At 49.2% G+C, this 13,298-nt stretch overlaps 1 protein-coding gene across 3 annotated transcripts in view; it reads right to left on the reverse strand.

Annotated features, from left to right (window-relative positions):
- Window positions 1-13,298, reverse strand: part of Sel1l3 (SEL1L family member 3) — a 97,708-nt gene that overhangs the window by 33,123 nt on the left and 51,287 nt on the right. For all 3 annotated transcript variants that reach the window (XM_076864728.2, XM_076864729.2, XM_076864730.2), the window contains exons 11-13: window positions 11,420-11,599; window positions 3,449-3,568; window positions 1,632-1,772 (exon numbers count right to left, since the gene is read on the reverse strand). In XM_076864728.2, coding sequence (XP_076720843.2) covers window positions 1,632-1,772; window positions 3,449-3,568; window positions 11,420-11,599 — 441 coding nt within the window. The remainder of the gene's footprint in view (window positions 1-1,631; window positions 1,773-3,448; window positions 3,569-11,419; window positions 11,600-13,298) is intronic.

Consider the following 13,298-nt stretch of genomic DNA (forward strand, 5'->3'; position numbering starts at 1 on the left):
CATGGAATACACTGGGAAAAGCCTCTTAGCTAGAGGTGAAAATCTTCCCTGAGATAAAGGGAAGATAAAGGGCTTCCTGCATCCCACCCAGAGATAACTTAGCTAGGATGCAAGAAAACAAAAACAAACAAAAAAAAAAGCTTTCAGGTTTGGGAAATCAGAACCGAGAAAACATGTCACCAGCAGAATCATTTATTTATGTACGTGCCTTTCCCTCTCAATAGCTCCTAGAACAGAAATAATGTCTGATACATGCCTTTATCATTTCACAATTTTCACAGTGACCAGTCCCAACTCTGTGGGCAGGTATCTCTCCTCTGTCCTCTGCCCTCCCCTCCAGTGTATGCACCCCCTGAGGCCAGGGATGTGACTCATGCACCCATATGTCCCTCCACCTCGTGCAGAGTCTGGCACTTTGTCAGCCCTGAGTAGATGCCTGCTGAATAAACACACGGATGCATTGGCATATGGCGAAGATTCAAACAATTTCTATGTTGATTTGATGCCTGGAAAGAGAAGGTCCAGGCTCTCAATTTGGAAACCATAACAACCAATAGCATTTCAGGCTTTGATGGGGTTTAGAGGGTAGAAATGTAGCAAAAGTCATGGTTGTTAATCAGTAAGTGTCCACAGCTGTGGTTCTGGAGATGTGCCTTGCCATGTGAATACACGTCTTTGTTCGAAGACACTCACTTTTAGGGGAAGCTGCATTCTTTGGGCATGGAAATAAGGACCAGGGGTTTCCTTACCACAGCCAAAGTGTTCTGTTTTTCCAAGGCAGGTGAATTTATGACTCTCTGTTTGGGGGTGAAGAGCACAGATTGGGAAGCCAGTCTGCCTGGATCCTTATCCCAGTCCAAAATGTTCATCTGGGCAACCTTGGGTAAGTGACAAAATCTTCCTGTGCCTCTGTTTCCACAAATATAAACTATGATCATAATACACTAAGGCTCCCACCTTATACACTGTCTGTGAAGATTAAAGGCATTAATTCACCTAAGTGCAATCAATGAGTGTGAATGATTACTCTTTTGTATAAGGTACACACATTTCACAGTTCTCCAAGCTCATTGATCATGTTATCGCATTCAATCCATGACTGTGACCTCGTCTCATGAGATGAGATGGTTCCAAGGACATCCATGCTTGCCGAGGTGGGACTGTAACATCTCTGTCGGTCTCCTGGATTCTTCCCAGGCCCTTCTCCTTATTCTTCCACGGGTTCAAAACCAAGATCTTTGTTTTCTTTGGTGGGATTGGTGAGATGGGGCCCCAACCCACACTTTGTTGAAGCAGCAATTCACTGAGTACGCTAGTGGCCAAGTGCAGCACCTGCTGTCTGGCAGCCCTGCACCAACCCATAAAACGGGAGGTCTCCCTGGGAAGGCCACAGCTTTTGAAAAGTACAGAGAATCCAGGTGACACATGTAAGATTGACAATAAAAAATGCAGCCAGCGAAATGCTGTGCGCCTGCCTCTTTCGCCAGTACCCCTCTCCATCAGGAGTGACAGAGGCGTGGGCTAACTCCTTCCACCACAGACTCCAGGTTTGCCTGCCCGACCCTGGAAACTGCTCAGGAAGGCCGGGCAGTACAACCGCACCACTCCAGGACAGACTAAGTGGTTCTTACCTTGAATAACACAATGGCGTAGTCGTAGATTAGCGCGGGATCCTCCGTCTCCAGGGCTCCCTTGGCATACCACTCGATGGCGGCTTCGGGATTCTTGGTCACACCTTGCTGCCCCCAGAACAGCATCTGGGCCAATCGTTGCTTAAAGACAATAGCAATTTACAACAGTGCATTTCCTGTTTAAATCCTAATGTAAGACTTAAAGGTGAGAGGACAAACCTGGTTTAAAATGTTTTATGTGAAGAACGAGGAATCAGAGAGACACTGTCTTCCAGTGATGGGGGCAGGGCGGGGGGAGAGCCTGAAGGTGGATTTGCATTCATTCAGCCCCCAACAGTGGTGCCTGTGTGTGTGTGTGTGTGTGTGTGTGTGTTTGCTGGCACCCAGGGCCAGAGCTGGACAGAACTCGGCCCACATTTCACAACTCTCTTTTTCTCGTCTAATACCCACTCCTTTGGGAGGTTCTGCTGTCTTTCTGGACCATTGCTCCGCGATCCCTCTAGAGCACTGAGCACAGCTCGGGTCCTGTCATCTGCGGATGGATCCACCATCAGAGTCAAGGCTGGGAGCTGTGGAGCAGCGAGACCTCAGGATCTTTTTAATCTTTCTCCCCGCACCCCCGCCCCTCGTAGAAGTTCACAGAAACTTCTCTGCCAAGAGTTTCTGAAGCAAAGAAGAAAGAAGTGTCCCTTGTGAGGGAGGCGATGTCCGTGGAATTTCCGAAACCACACACTGGACTTCTCAGAACTGGGGAGATGCAGCTCAAGGCCAGATGCCAAAGACAGGGGCTGGGTCTGTGGGCAGCCTGGCCCCATGGCTCCCTTCCTGCCTTGGCTCCTTCCTGCTCCGCCTGTCATCTCCTTCTCTTCCCTTCCCCCCACCCCCCAGATACTTTCATCTTCCAGCGAAGTATCTGCCGACCTGCTGGGGGGATCTGTAGGAGGGCGGGAGGCCCATTCCCGCAGGAGGCCCCGAGCAGGTGGCTTTGTTAATATCTTTCATTCTCTTTTTTCTTTCCTTTCCCCCTTGTGATCCTCTGTCTGCTTAGCAGCCAGGGAGGCTGCTGGGCTCTGGGTGCACTCAGCAGAGGCAGGATCCCTCGGGTAGGAAGGAGGCTCCCTCCCCATGCAGTCACCTGGGCAGGCTGCTGGGGGGGACAGCGCTCTTCACAGTGAAATCTAAGCAAGGAATGAGGCAGAGGACCCTGCCCCAGTGTGCTGCCCTTCCTTGCACATCTCAAAAGTCCATTTAAAGAACACGAGATAGTTGAGAGACAAGGTCGACCCGTTTGGCTTGACACACCATAATGATTTTCCATTGTTCTTCCAGCTGAATACATGGGCTTCTTTTCAAAGCCCATCTAATTTCTCCTGAACCCAAGATGCTTCTTGTTTTCTATCTGATGCATCCAAAATATCTGAAAGGAACCTGCAGGGCTGCTCACAAAGACCGTCGTGCTCTCCTTCTGGGTGGCCACTAGGACGGCACTCTGTCCCACCTGACGTCACGAGCAGCCATGTGACTTGCTTTGCCAGTGACCTGTGCCACTTCTAAGCGGAGGCCTTAGGAGCCAGCCTGTGACACACCATGGCGTGGCCCTGCTGCAACGGCTTTGGAAGCATATGTGGAAAAGCCTTGGTCAGCCGGGGCTCCAAGGGACTGTGAGAGCAGAGCCCCGGCCAGGCCCCGCTGGACAAGAAATCCTGTGTTGTGAGCCAGAAAGACACTGGGTTGTTTCAAGCCCCGGAGGTTTGAAAGGTTTTGATGGCCTGATCCACTACGGCCAGTGGGATGTCTGAGACGGGGGAGCGTTTTACCTGGGCTGCTGCGTTGCCTCGCGAGGCTTCGTGCTTCAGCCACATGAAGACGTCCCCATCTTCTTTGGTTTGCACCTTGAGTATTTCATCATCTTTTAGTCTAATGGTTTCAACATATGCCTAAAAGGAAGGAAGGAAAGAATAAGGGAAGGAAGGGAGGGAGGGAGGAAGGAAAGACGGACAGGCAGACAAACCCATATGTTATGGGCATGCAAAAAGACCTGAGGGTAGTTTTACCGCAGCAGTCAATTGCTCCAGCACAAACTACATGAATAACCGAAACAGGAGGCGGCCCACCATGCCCCAAGACCACATTCTTTTTAAACAAACGTATTCTGTCTCACATCGCCACACGCGTGTGTGTTCCTATCAAAGTGTTTGCTTTGAGAGGCCAGATTTTTTTCCGCTTCCACTTCTAATATTCAAGCTTGTTTGGCAGTCCATCTGGTAGCACAGGTTTCAGAGCCAGAAATTACACACGCGCGCACACACACACACACACACACACAGCCTCAAAAAAAGGTAAATCAATATTTTCTGAATATGACCTTAGTTTTTAATCCCAAAGTATTACTATCCTGCATGACTAACCCTTTTTATTTTCAGGCTCAGCTTCAAATATCTTTGGGCTATTTCCCAAAATTTGAAAATCTACTCTGAAAAGAAGAAGGCATGTTAATTCTCAGAATTGGAGAAAGAATGTTCTGGAGACTCTACAGATGGACCCAAAGGGAGAGTTCACGAAGTGTTTTGAATTTGCACACAGCCTTTGAAGAAAATAAGATTCATTTTGATGCATGAATTTTGGCTGTTCATTAGAAGTCTGGTCCCATTGTTCCAGGCTCCACGCCCCGCCCCCCCCAGGATGTGCCAGGATGGGATCCTGAAGAGCACTTTCCATGCCCAGCACTTGCCACAGGCAGGTGCTGAGGACTTGGGAAAGAAGCATCAAAGCCCAGGGGCCCAGGCCTGGTTTCCCTTCTGACTTCGTTGGTAGTTTAGGAAATACACAGAGTCCCTGACTCTGGGCCACAGCCCCAGTCCTTCTGCTCTGTGCCTGGGGAGGCAGGTCCCCTTCAGGGGCATCAGAGCTCTATCTGGCTTACTCTTTGCCAAGTGACCAGTGTGTGCAGAGGGTGCAGCCTGAGAGCCCTTCAGCTCAAGCTCCAGGGGACACTCTGTTCTTTGCGATGAGCCTGAAATCAGGCAAAAGCTCGGGGAATTCCCTAATAAGGGATTCTCAATGGGAGGGTTTTTGTTCATCTGGAGAACTGGGGCGTTCTGATTTTTCGATTTCTTTTTCTTCTTGTTTTATTTCCTCCTCCTCCTCCTCCTCCTCCTCCTCCTCCTCCTCCTCCTCCTCCTCCTCCTCCTCCTTGCCATAGGACTTGAATGAAAGAAATAACACGGGAAGACCCTGGCTCTGCCCTACAGGGAGGCTCATACCCTCGGGTCTTCCTGCCCATCTCTGGCACTGATGACGTGCATCCGAACCTGCCTTACGGCCTGCTTGGCACTGTGCCGACTACTTGCCCAGGTGGATGCATCGAATCTTTGTAACCTGGTAAGACAGTCACCCTGGATGTCCCCATCTCACACATGTGGATCCTGAAGTCCAGGGAGGTTAACTCACTTGCCTGAGATCATATATTCACGTCTTAGATTTAGGAGTTTGGATCCACGTTGCCCCACACTCTGCACCTGGCCTTGGTGTTCTGTGAGGAAGAAGCAAGTGGCGGCTTTCCGGGTCTCCCAGGTACCTAAGGAACTCCATGGGACTGGGCTGTGGGAGTCTGGGAAGAGACCGTGTCTCCAGGGGGCCCCAGAAGCCAGGCATCACTGTGAGGAAGGAACACGTTTGTCTTTGGTATCCCCGACCCAGCCCTTGCACTCTGCTGGGTGGTGCCACTGGGGCTTTGCAGCAAGGTGGGGCCATTAGGGGCAATCTTAAACATGTGACATAGGGGGCTTGAATTCTGACTCACCACCAACTACTGAAGACCTGGGCCAGTTGCTTTATTTATCTGATACTCATGTTCTGCACCCATAAAATGTAGCTTAGCACGGTACCTGCTGGGTCAAAAGCACTCAGCCTACTAACCATTATGTTTTACACTGCAAACAGAATGACTTGGGGGCTTCAAATCAAGGCTCCACAAATTATTTGTGGTGTGACATTGGGAAAGTTTTTTAGTATCTCTGTATCTCAGTTGCCTCTTCCATAAAATGGGGATAATATATTGAGCTTACAGGTTGGCAAGAGGATTGAGTGAGAAAGTTCATGCGTGAGCTCAGCCGCTCCCGGGTGCAGGGCCTGCTCTTACTAACCAGAAACATCATTTTTAGGGCCTTGTTCACTCTAAAGTGAGAAGCGCTGACAGCAGTTAAGAATGTCAGCCTTCCTATTGGTATTTGCAGTTTTGTACAGCTCAAAGCCTTATTTTGTGGGGATGAAGATCTACCTAGGGAATTTTGTGCTTAGAAAATGGAAGGAATAGAACCTGGGGAGACAGTGGGGGGGGGGGCCTGGAGACATGGGAGAGCGTTCACGCTGTGTGCTGGCCTCCGTTCAGCGCGTGGCGTGTGGACTGACTTATTTGTGCTGCAAAACCCACGGGAGCTGCAGAGCGTGGTGGCTCCCGTTTTACAGGTGAGAAGCTGAGGTGGAGAGGTGAGAGGTGAGGGGAACTGTCCAAGATTCCCCACTTTGAACAGCAGGCCCGGGGTGTGAACCCAGGCAAACCCGGCCCCGGGGCCACACATGCTGCCTGCCACCCCCAGGCAGGGGGCTGCTTCTCCTTAGCAACTAGTACCACGTCAGAGCCGCGTGTCTGGGCCCCGGCGTGAAAACAGATCATGTGCAAGAGCCTCTGAAGACAGAGCGACCCTTAAAGGGGGCAGCATGGGGTTGTCCTCTCATTCAATTAGCATTTGGTGGCCCAGAAAGAAGGTGTGACATGAAGAAGCAACAGTGGTGGGGGACGCAGCAGGGTACGCAGAGCCAAGGGATGCTGACAGAGATCAAATGTCCCAGACTAGCCAGTTCTGGAATCTTCCACAGTTTCCAGAAGGTTCTTTTGTGGCCATTTATAAAATCAATGTCTCCAGAATGAGCACCGAGGTTCATATCTTATATTGCAGGGTTGAAGCCTGCTGCCAGGTCCCCCGAGGCCCAAAGTCTGGAAACTGTGCAATCCTCAGACCACCCTGGGCCACACGCCGCAGCAGGCGCCAGGCTGTCCTGGAGATGCTGGGGCTCAGGGCTTTACCGCCTTGCCCTCTGCTCAGCCTGCAGGCTGCCATCACTGATTTCAGGAAAATCCAGACGGGGGAGGGTAAAGGAAGGGAGCAGAGAGAGAAGGGAAGAGATGGAGGGAGAAGGGCGGGGGGAGAAAGAGAGGGACGAGGAAGAGGGAAGACAGGAAGACAGACGCGGAGCTGGAGAGGCTCTCAGCAGCCTCATGTCTTCCAGAAGCATCTGCCTTCTGCAGACTTGTGAAATACAGTGGCTCTGCCGGCACTCCCGGGGGCACGGAGCAGCTGGCAAGAGGAACGGGCGGTTTCACAGCCTCCACTTAACCTGCCTGCCTCTGCTACCTCCCTTCAGAGCCCCTCGGAACTGCCACAAAGAACCTGCCTTTTGAAGAGTGAAAATCAGCTGCATGTGGGACTCCCAATAGGGCTGTGTGTTGTCTTTGTTGAAACTTAACCTTTTAGGACTTTTAAAGTAAAGATGGGGAAATATCAACTGTGACGGAAAAGAGACAGAGAAACAAGATTCCCCAAACGCGGGATGTCAAGGGACGCAGGGTTTAAAGCCCCGTGCTCTGGGCACCCACCGTCTGTGATGAAGCCCTGGTTACATCTGAAGGCACTGGCATCAACTAGACACAGTTGTCACCAGCTCTTCGTCCCTGGATGAGCCCTGCCCTCACACCCCTTCCATCATTCCATCAAGGTAAACACTGAGCGCCAACTGCACGTCCATCAGCGTGTGGCTCTAGGGTCACCAAGGAGAACAGACAAGGTCCCTACCTTGAGAGCTTATGGTCTGAGAGGGAGCCATGTCTGTAACCCTGGGCACAGGAGCCATGACAGACATGGGCTGGGCTCTGTGGTGACATTGCAAAAGGAGGATCCAGGGAGGAAGAGGTGACAGGTGTGCCACTGTAAAGGGGGAGGTCCCCAGGGGAAACAGGGCGTGGAGAAAGCAGGACAGAGGAGGAGCCGGGCAGGAGCACCTCAGTGTGGCCAAGATTTGCTATTGCCAGAGCTGGGGCCAAGCCAGGGTGAAGAGCCGAGAATATGGAAGAAGAGGGTGGAGGCATGTCGATGTGCTCTGTGACCAGCTAGCTGGACTTGGTTCTCCGGGGTCAGTGCTTCTGAACCCTGGCTACATGCTGCACCCACCTGAGGAGCTTTAAATACAAACCCTCACCCCTCAGGAGCCAAAGGGGATTTGTTTTGCATATAACCTAGGCACATCCCCCACATGGTTTCAATCATCTCTCCATTACTTTTCATACTTCATACATTGAAAATGCTATGAACATGGCCATTAGACTGGCTCATTTAGGGAATAGTGACAAGGGGAAAAGTCTGCACATGGTCAGTACAGACAGTTTTTTTTTTTTTTTTTTTTTGTCTTTCCAAATATTTTCAGTCTGTGGTTGGTTGAAGCTGAGGGTATGGAACCTGTAGATATGGAGGGTCGGCGGGGGGGGGGGGGGGGCACCCGCACCCCTGGGCCCTGCCCCTGTTGCTGCATTGAGACCCCGGGGTGGAGCCTATGCACAGGTGTTCTTTGAACCCCTGCTGATTCTGACACTCAGCCAGGCAGAGAACATCCTCAGTCCCTTGTGAGAACAGCGGGAAGGGTCAAGATGACCGGAAGACCAGAGAGGAGGCGTGTTCTCTCCTGTGGTTGCCACACACTGGGTGATTTACCAACAAAAACTTATTTTCTCACAGCTCTAGAGCCTGGAAGCCCAAGATCAAGGTATTGGCGGGCCTGATTTCTTCCAAGGAGGCTCTCTGTGGTTTGCATATGGCTGTCTTTTCTCAGTGACCCAACACAGCTGTCCCTCTGCACTGTCTGCGTCCTAATATCGTCCTAAAAGGACACCGTTCCTATGCAATTAGGGCTCATCTTAATGGCCTCATCTAAAAGCATCACCTCTTTAAAGATATTATCTTTAAACATAATTCCATTTGCAGATGCTGGGCATTGGTACCTCAACATACGGATTTTTTTTCTTTTTTTTTTTTTTTTTTTGTGGTTCTGGGGATAGAACCCAGGGCCTAGCAAATGCTAGACAAGTGCTCTACCACTGAGCTACATCCCCAGCCATCGTATGGGTTTTGAGGGGACACAATTCAACACATAGGAGACGGTGGCTGTTGAAGCAGCTCAGTGGAGAGAGGATGAAGGACAAAACCAGGCTGTGGCAGCAGGGATGGAGACAGGGAGGAGAGAGAAACTCGCATGTAGAGCTGTTGGGGGTGGTTGACGGACAGGATGATGGGGCATCAGAGAAGATGCCCCAGTTTCAAGTATAGACCATGGTGCCACCAGAGGAGGTGCTGCAGGGGGTGGGAAGGAGGAGGAGGAGGACGCCTCTGACTGCAGACAGGGACATGTAAGAAAAGCCTCAGCTGGAGACGAAGGGCGGAGTGGGGTAGAGAGAACCCCTGTCCCCCCACCGCCCAGAAAATGCAGAGGGGACAGGAAGCCACCATCAAGCCTCGAGGGAGAGCAACTTCTAAGGAGTGGGCAGAACAGGAGGAACTCATTCACGACGTGAGCCACAAAAGCAAACAAACAGAAACACTAGCCATGTTCTTTCTGTTTAATCTGAAGCCGAGTCCCACTAAATCATGAAGAAGTGACATGGAGCGAGAGCCCTAATAAAGAAGATGAAATGATGTGAACCACACGTTACATAAAAGAGAAAATGAAACAAGAATCAAGGAGGGAGTTATTGACAGATCCTTGGTTTGTTAATTAGAGGTCTGGCTTTCTATAGCTCCTCATTTGCTACATTATGCTGGTGAATTAATAGATGTCTCAACAAAAGGACATTTAAATCAATGTATGACACCTGCTTAAATTCTCAAGAAGCCATTAATTACACATTCTTAAGAAAATGAGCTATGACACAACTCTTCTAAGTGTATAATTCCTATCTGAGATCCTTAATCATACGACTTTTCAGCTGCAAGATGGATCTTTTCTCTGGTTCTAACCAATTAAACATTTTCTTTCATAATCATAACATTTCATATGCCAAATCTTCAAAAGAAAAGGAGCTTGTTAGCAACATACCATTTCCCGTTGCTAATTTATGCTGAATTAGAATTCTTTAAAGTATAATATAAAAAAAAGTATAACATGAGACATATAGGGCACTATTAACACATCCTGGCTCTATGGAAAGACAAAGGAAATGTTATTTTTGGAGCCTGGTTTTGTAAAAATGTCTTTTTTTCAGGGTGATTCTTTTAAGATACTTTATTAATAAGTTAATTCTTATTGAATGGAGGTCAAATTTTGCACATGGTTTATGTACACTGAAAGAATATTCAGTACAAATAATAAGGGGGTGTGAGTTTATTCAGCAGGAATCATTTTCTAAAGGAATTAAAATGTCTCCATAGACGGGCTTTGGTGGTTACAGCTTCACTCATGTTTAATGTTCACTGACAGCACATATCTTTGAGTTGTTTATTTCATAACCGTACAGTGGCCTCTATGGATTTCTTTTACGAAAACCATCCATTCCCAAATATCAAAGCATGCATTTTTTGCACTTTGGGTTTCTGGTACAATCCAGCAGCGCAGCTGGGGACCCAGTGTTCTGATTCTCAATTACCCACTAGCCCAAGATTCGCGATCCTGACCCTCAGGCCTGCTCACCAAGCAGGGGAAAAGCAAGTTATGACACAGATCACAGCCAAATCCTGCCACACAGTTATGTACCGTCCCTGCCTGCACAAGCCCAGGCACCCCGTTCTGTTTCATATTCCTGTGGCAGAGTAGAGTAATTGCAAGGACTGTCCAGGCAAAGTCGAAAATATTTACTATCTGGCTCTTTAGAGAAAAAAAAAAAAATCACACTTCCCAACTCGAGCAGCTCATGTGCTGTGACCCTGAAACCAACCTCCTGTCTGCTGTCCCATGACGCAGGCTGGTGTCATCAGGCCGGAGCTCTCCTTTTGTCCCTTACTACTTTGAGCCTGTTAGGTCTGGAGACGATCTCTCTGTCAGTCTAATCTAACATGTGGCTTTGTTTGGTTTTGGCAGATGTGAGCCACTGATTTCTTTGCCCAATGAGTCAATAAGATTTGGAAGCCTGCAAAATGAGGGGCTGGAGTTGGTGCCCCTCATCTAGTCCTTAGTCCAGGATAGGACAAAGTCATCAAACATCACCTGCTGTTGACGATCACCCAGGAGCACGGGGCCAAGGAGGTTCATGTGATGGAGACAGACATTTCTCAAGTGTGTAGCACTGGGAGCCTGGCCGGGTGTGGCACTGACGTCTGTGTATTGTAGTCCCTGCTTGCTCACTGCATTATTGATAAGCACCCCAGGAGATTAGTGCCTATCACATTTGGACTCAGTCCTCCCTAACATCTCCAGACCTTGCCATTGCACACAGTTTTGGAAGAAAGACAAAAGGCTTATGCTCCTAATGCACTTTTTTTGTTTGTTTTTGCAAAATCCAAATCTGTCCAGGGCCAAATCTCCCCTGCACATACCAATCTACCCACTCATGGAAAGTTTCCTGTGTAGGGACGCGGGACTGTACAACTTGAGAACAGAGTCAGAAAATGTAAACTAGAGAGGGCAAGAAAGCTTCTCTCTCCATTTGATCATGCTCGCTCACCCTCTGAGAGACAGAAAAAACCCTTTATAGATAGTTCAGAAACCCTGGTAAACAGCTCCCTCGCATTTCCACCCATCCCAGGTACCTGGTCTCCTTGTAGCGTGTGCTGGTCAAGGGGCGTCTTTGTGGCGATATTGCTGTAGTAGGCATACGACAGTTCCCAGTCCAGTGGGTAGCTGTCAATACCCTGGTAGTGCTTGTACCCAAGATTCATTGCAGACAGTCTCTCGCTGCCCTGGCCTCCAACCAAGCTATACAGCATGCCCTGTTAGGGAAATTGGCAAAGTGTTCACAAGATTGAGGACAGGCTTATAAAATCCTAACGCTGAAAGGTCATCCAGCTCAATCCCTATATATGATCCTGCCACTTCAGAAATTGTGAACTTGCCTTTGAAAAAAGTCTGTCTCTAGTAAATCAACTAACCCAGACCTCTTATGGCTTACAAATCCCCAGCTGTCATCCTTCCTAACATCTAGTATCTTAAAATGAGAAATGGGGACCTTCCTAAATTCCCTCAGGACTTTCTGGCCTCTCAGTCAACTGGTCTAAAGACCCCTGTGCTGCTTCAGCTGCATTCTCTGTGAACACGTGCTCTGAATGTGGGCACACACCCCAGCCCCCACTCTCAGAGTGTCTTTATAGGCTGGCTGGTCCAACAAGGTCATCTCCTATTTGAGGAGAGAGAGACCTAGCAAGGTAGAGCACCCAGCCACTGAGTGGCACAGAGAAAGCTAGAATTTTCTACACTCGTCCACCTTTGTGGGGATGGCTTCAGGGACTCAGGGAAACATCCTATTGATCAGGAGCATCTATAAACCAGAGGCATTGCAAATGAGTCATTGAAAAGGAACTAGGAGCTGTCTGGGTGTGTTTCCCCAGATCAGGGACAATCACGTGTGCCAACATGAAGATTAAAGGTGACCAGGGAGCATTTAGCACTCTTTCTTAATTTCTCTCTCTCTCTCTCTCTCTCTCTCTCCCTTTCCTTTTTTGAGATCTCTCTGTATTGCTGAGGCTGGCCTCAAACTCTATCCTCCCGTTTCAGCCTCCTGAGTAGCTGGGACTATTGGTGTGTCCTGGACTCAGTCACATATTTTTGCGATGATGGATTTTATCTGTCAATTTGTCCAAGCAATGGGGTCCCAGTTTATAGGTTATTTCTGGGTGTGTCTGAGGGTGTTTCCAGAGATTAGCACTGCGGTGGACTGAGGACAGCAGATGGCCTCCCGGTGTGGGTGGTCCTCATCCAATCCCTTGAGATCCTAAATAAAACCAAAAGGCAGAGGAAGAGGAATTGTCTCTTTCTGCTTCCTGCCTGTCTGTGTGAGCTGGGACATCGGGCTTTTCCTGTCCTTGAAGTGGAATGTACACCATCAGCATCCCTAGTCCGCTCTGGCCTTCAGGCTCGGGCTGGAAATATACCACCAGCCAATATGAGCCAATGCTTCATGATAAATCCTTCCTATACATATAATCCCATTGGTTCTGTTTCTCTGGAGAACCCTGACTAATACACTTATGAAAATGTGACTTTAAATGTTAGGCAAGTTGCATAATCAATTTGGATTCAAAACCCCAAACAAAACTGTCTGGGATGGCATTTATTTTGATGGTAGAAAGCTGGATGTGACAATGCTTTGCTTAGAGACCCAAATGACTTCCCTTCGCAGAGAAGGAGTATGGGATAATGGTCTCACCTTCAGAGTAGTCACGCTCATGGGGAAGAGGACACTGTTTTTTGAAGGAATGGGATTCTGGAAAGCACGGATCAGCGTGCTCCCAGCGCTGTGTGCAGAATGACACAGAGGGCTCTTTTCCACTCCCTGAAAGCAGGGCGCCCTGTGTTTACGCAGCCCCACGACCCTTCTCCTGGGCGTAAAGGTCTTTAAAGGACTCCAAGGAGGTGCGACACGTCCGGTTCTGGCCAGGGTGCTGTTCTGCAGACACAACACAGGTGGCCGAT

This window comes from Callospermophilus lateralis, chromosome 8 (genome assembly GCF_048772815.1).
Source record: "Callospermophilus lateralis isolate mCalLat2 chromosome 8, mCalLat2.hap1, whole genome shotgun sequence".
Classification (NCBI taxonomy): domain Eukaryota; kingdom Metazoa; phylum Chordata; class Mammalia; order Rodentia; family Sciuridae; genus Callospermophilus; species Callospermophilus lateralis.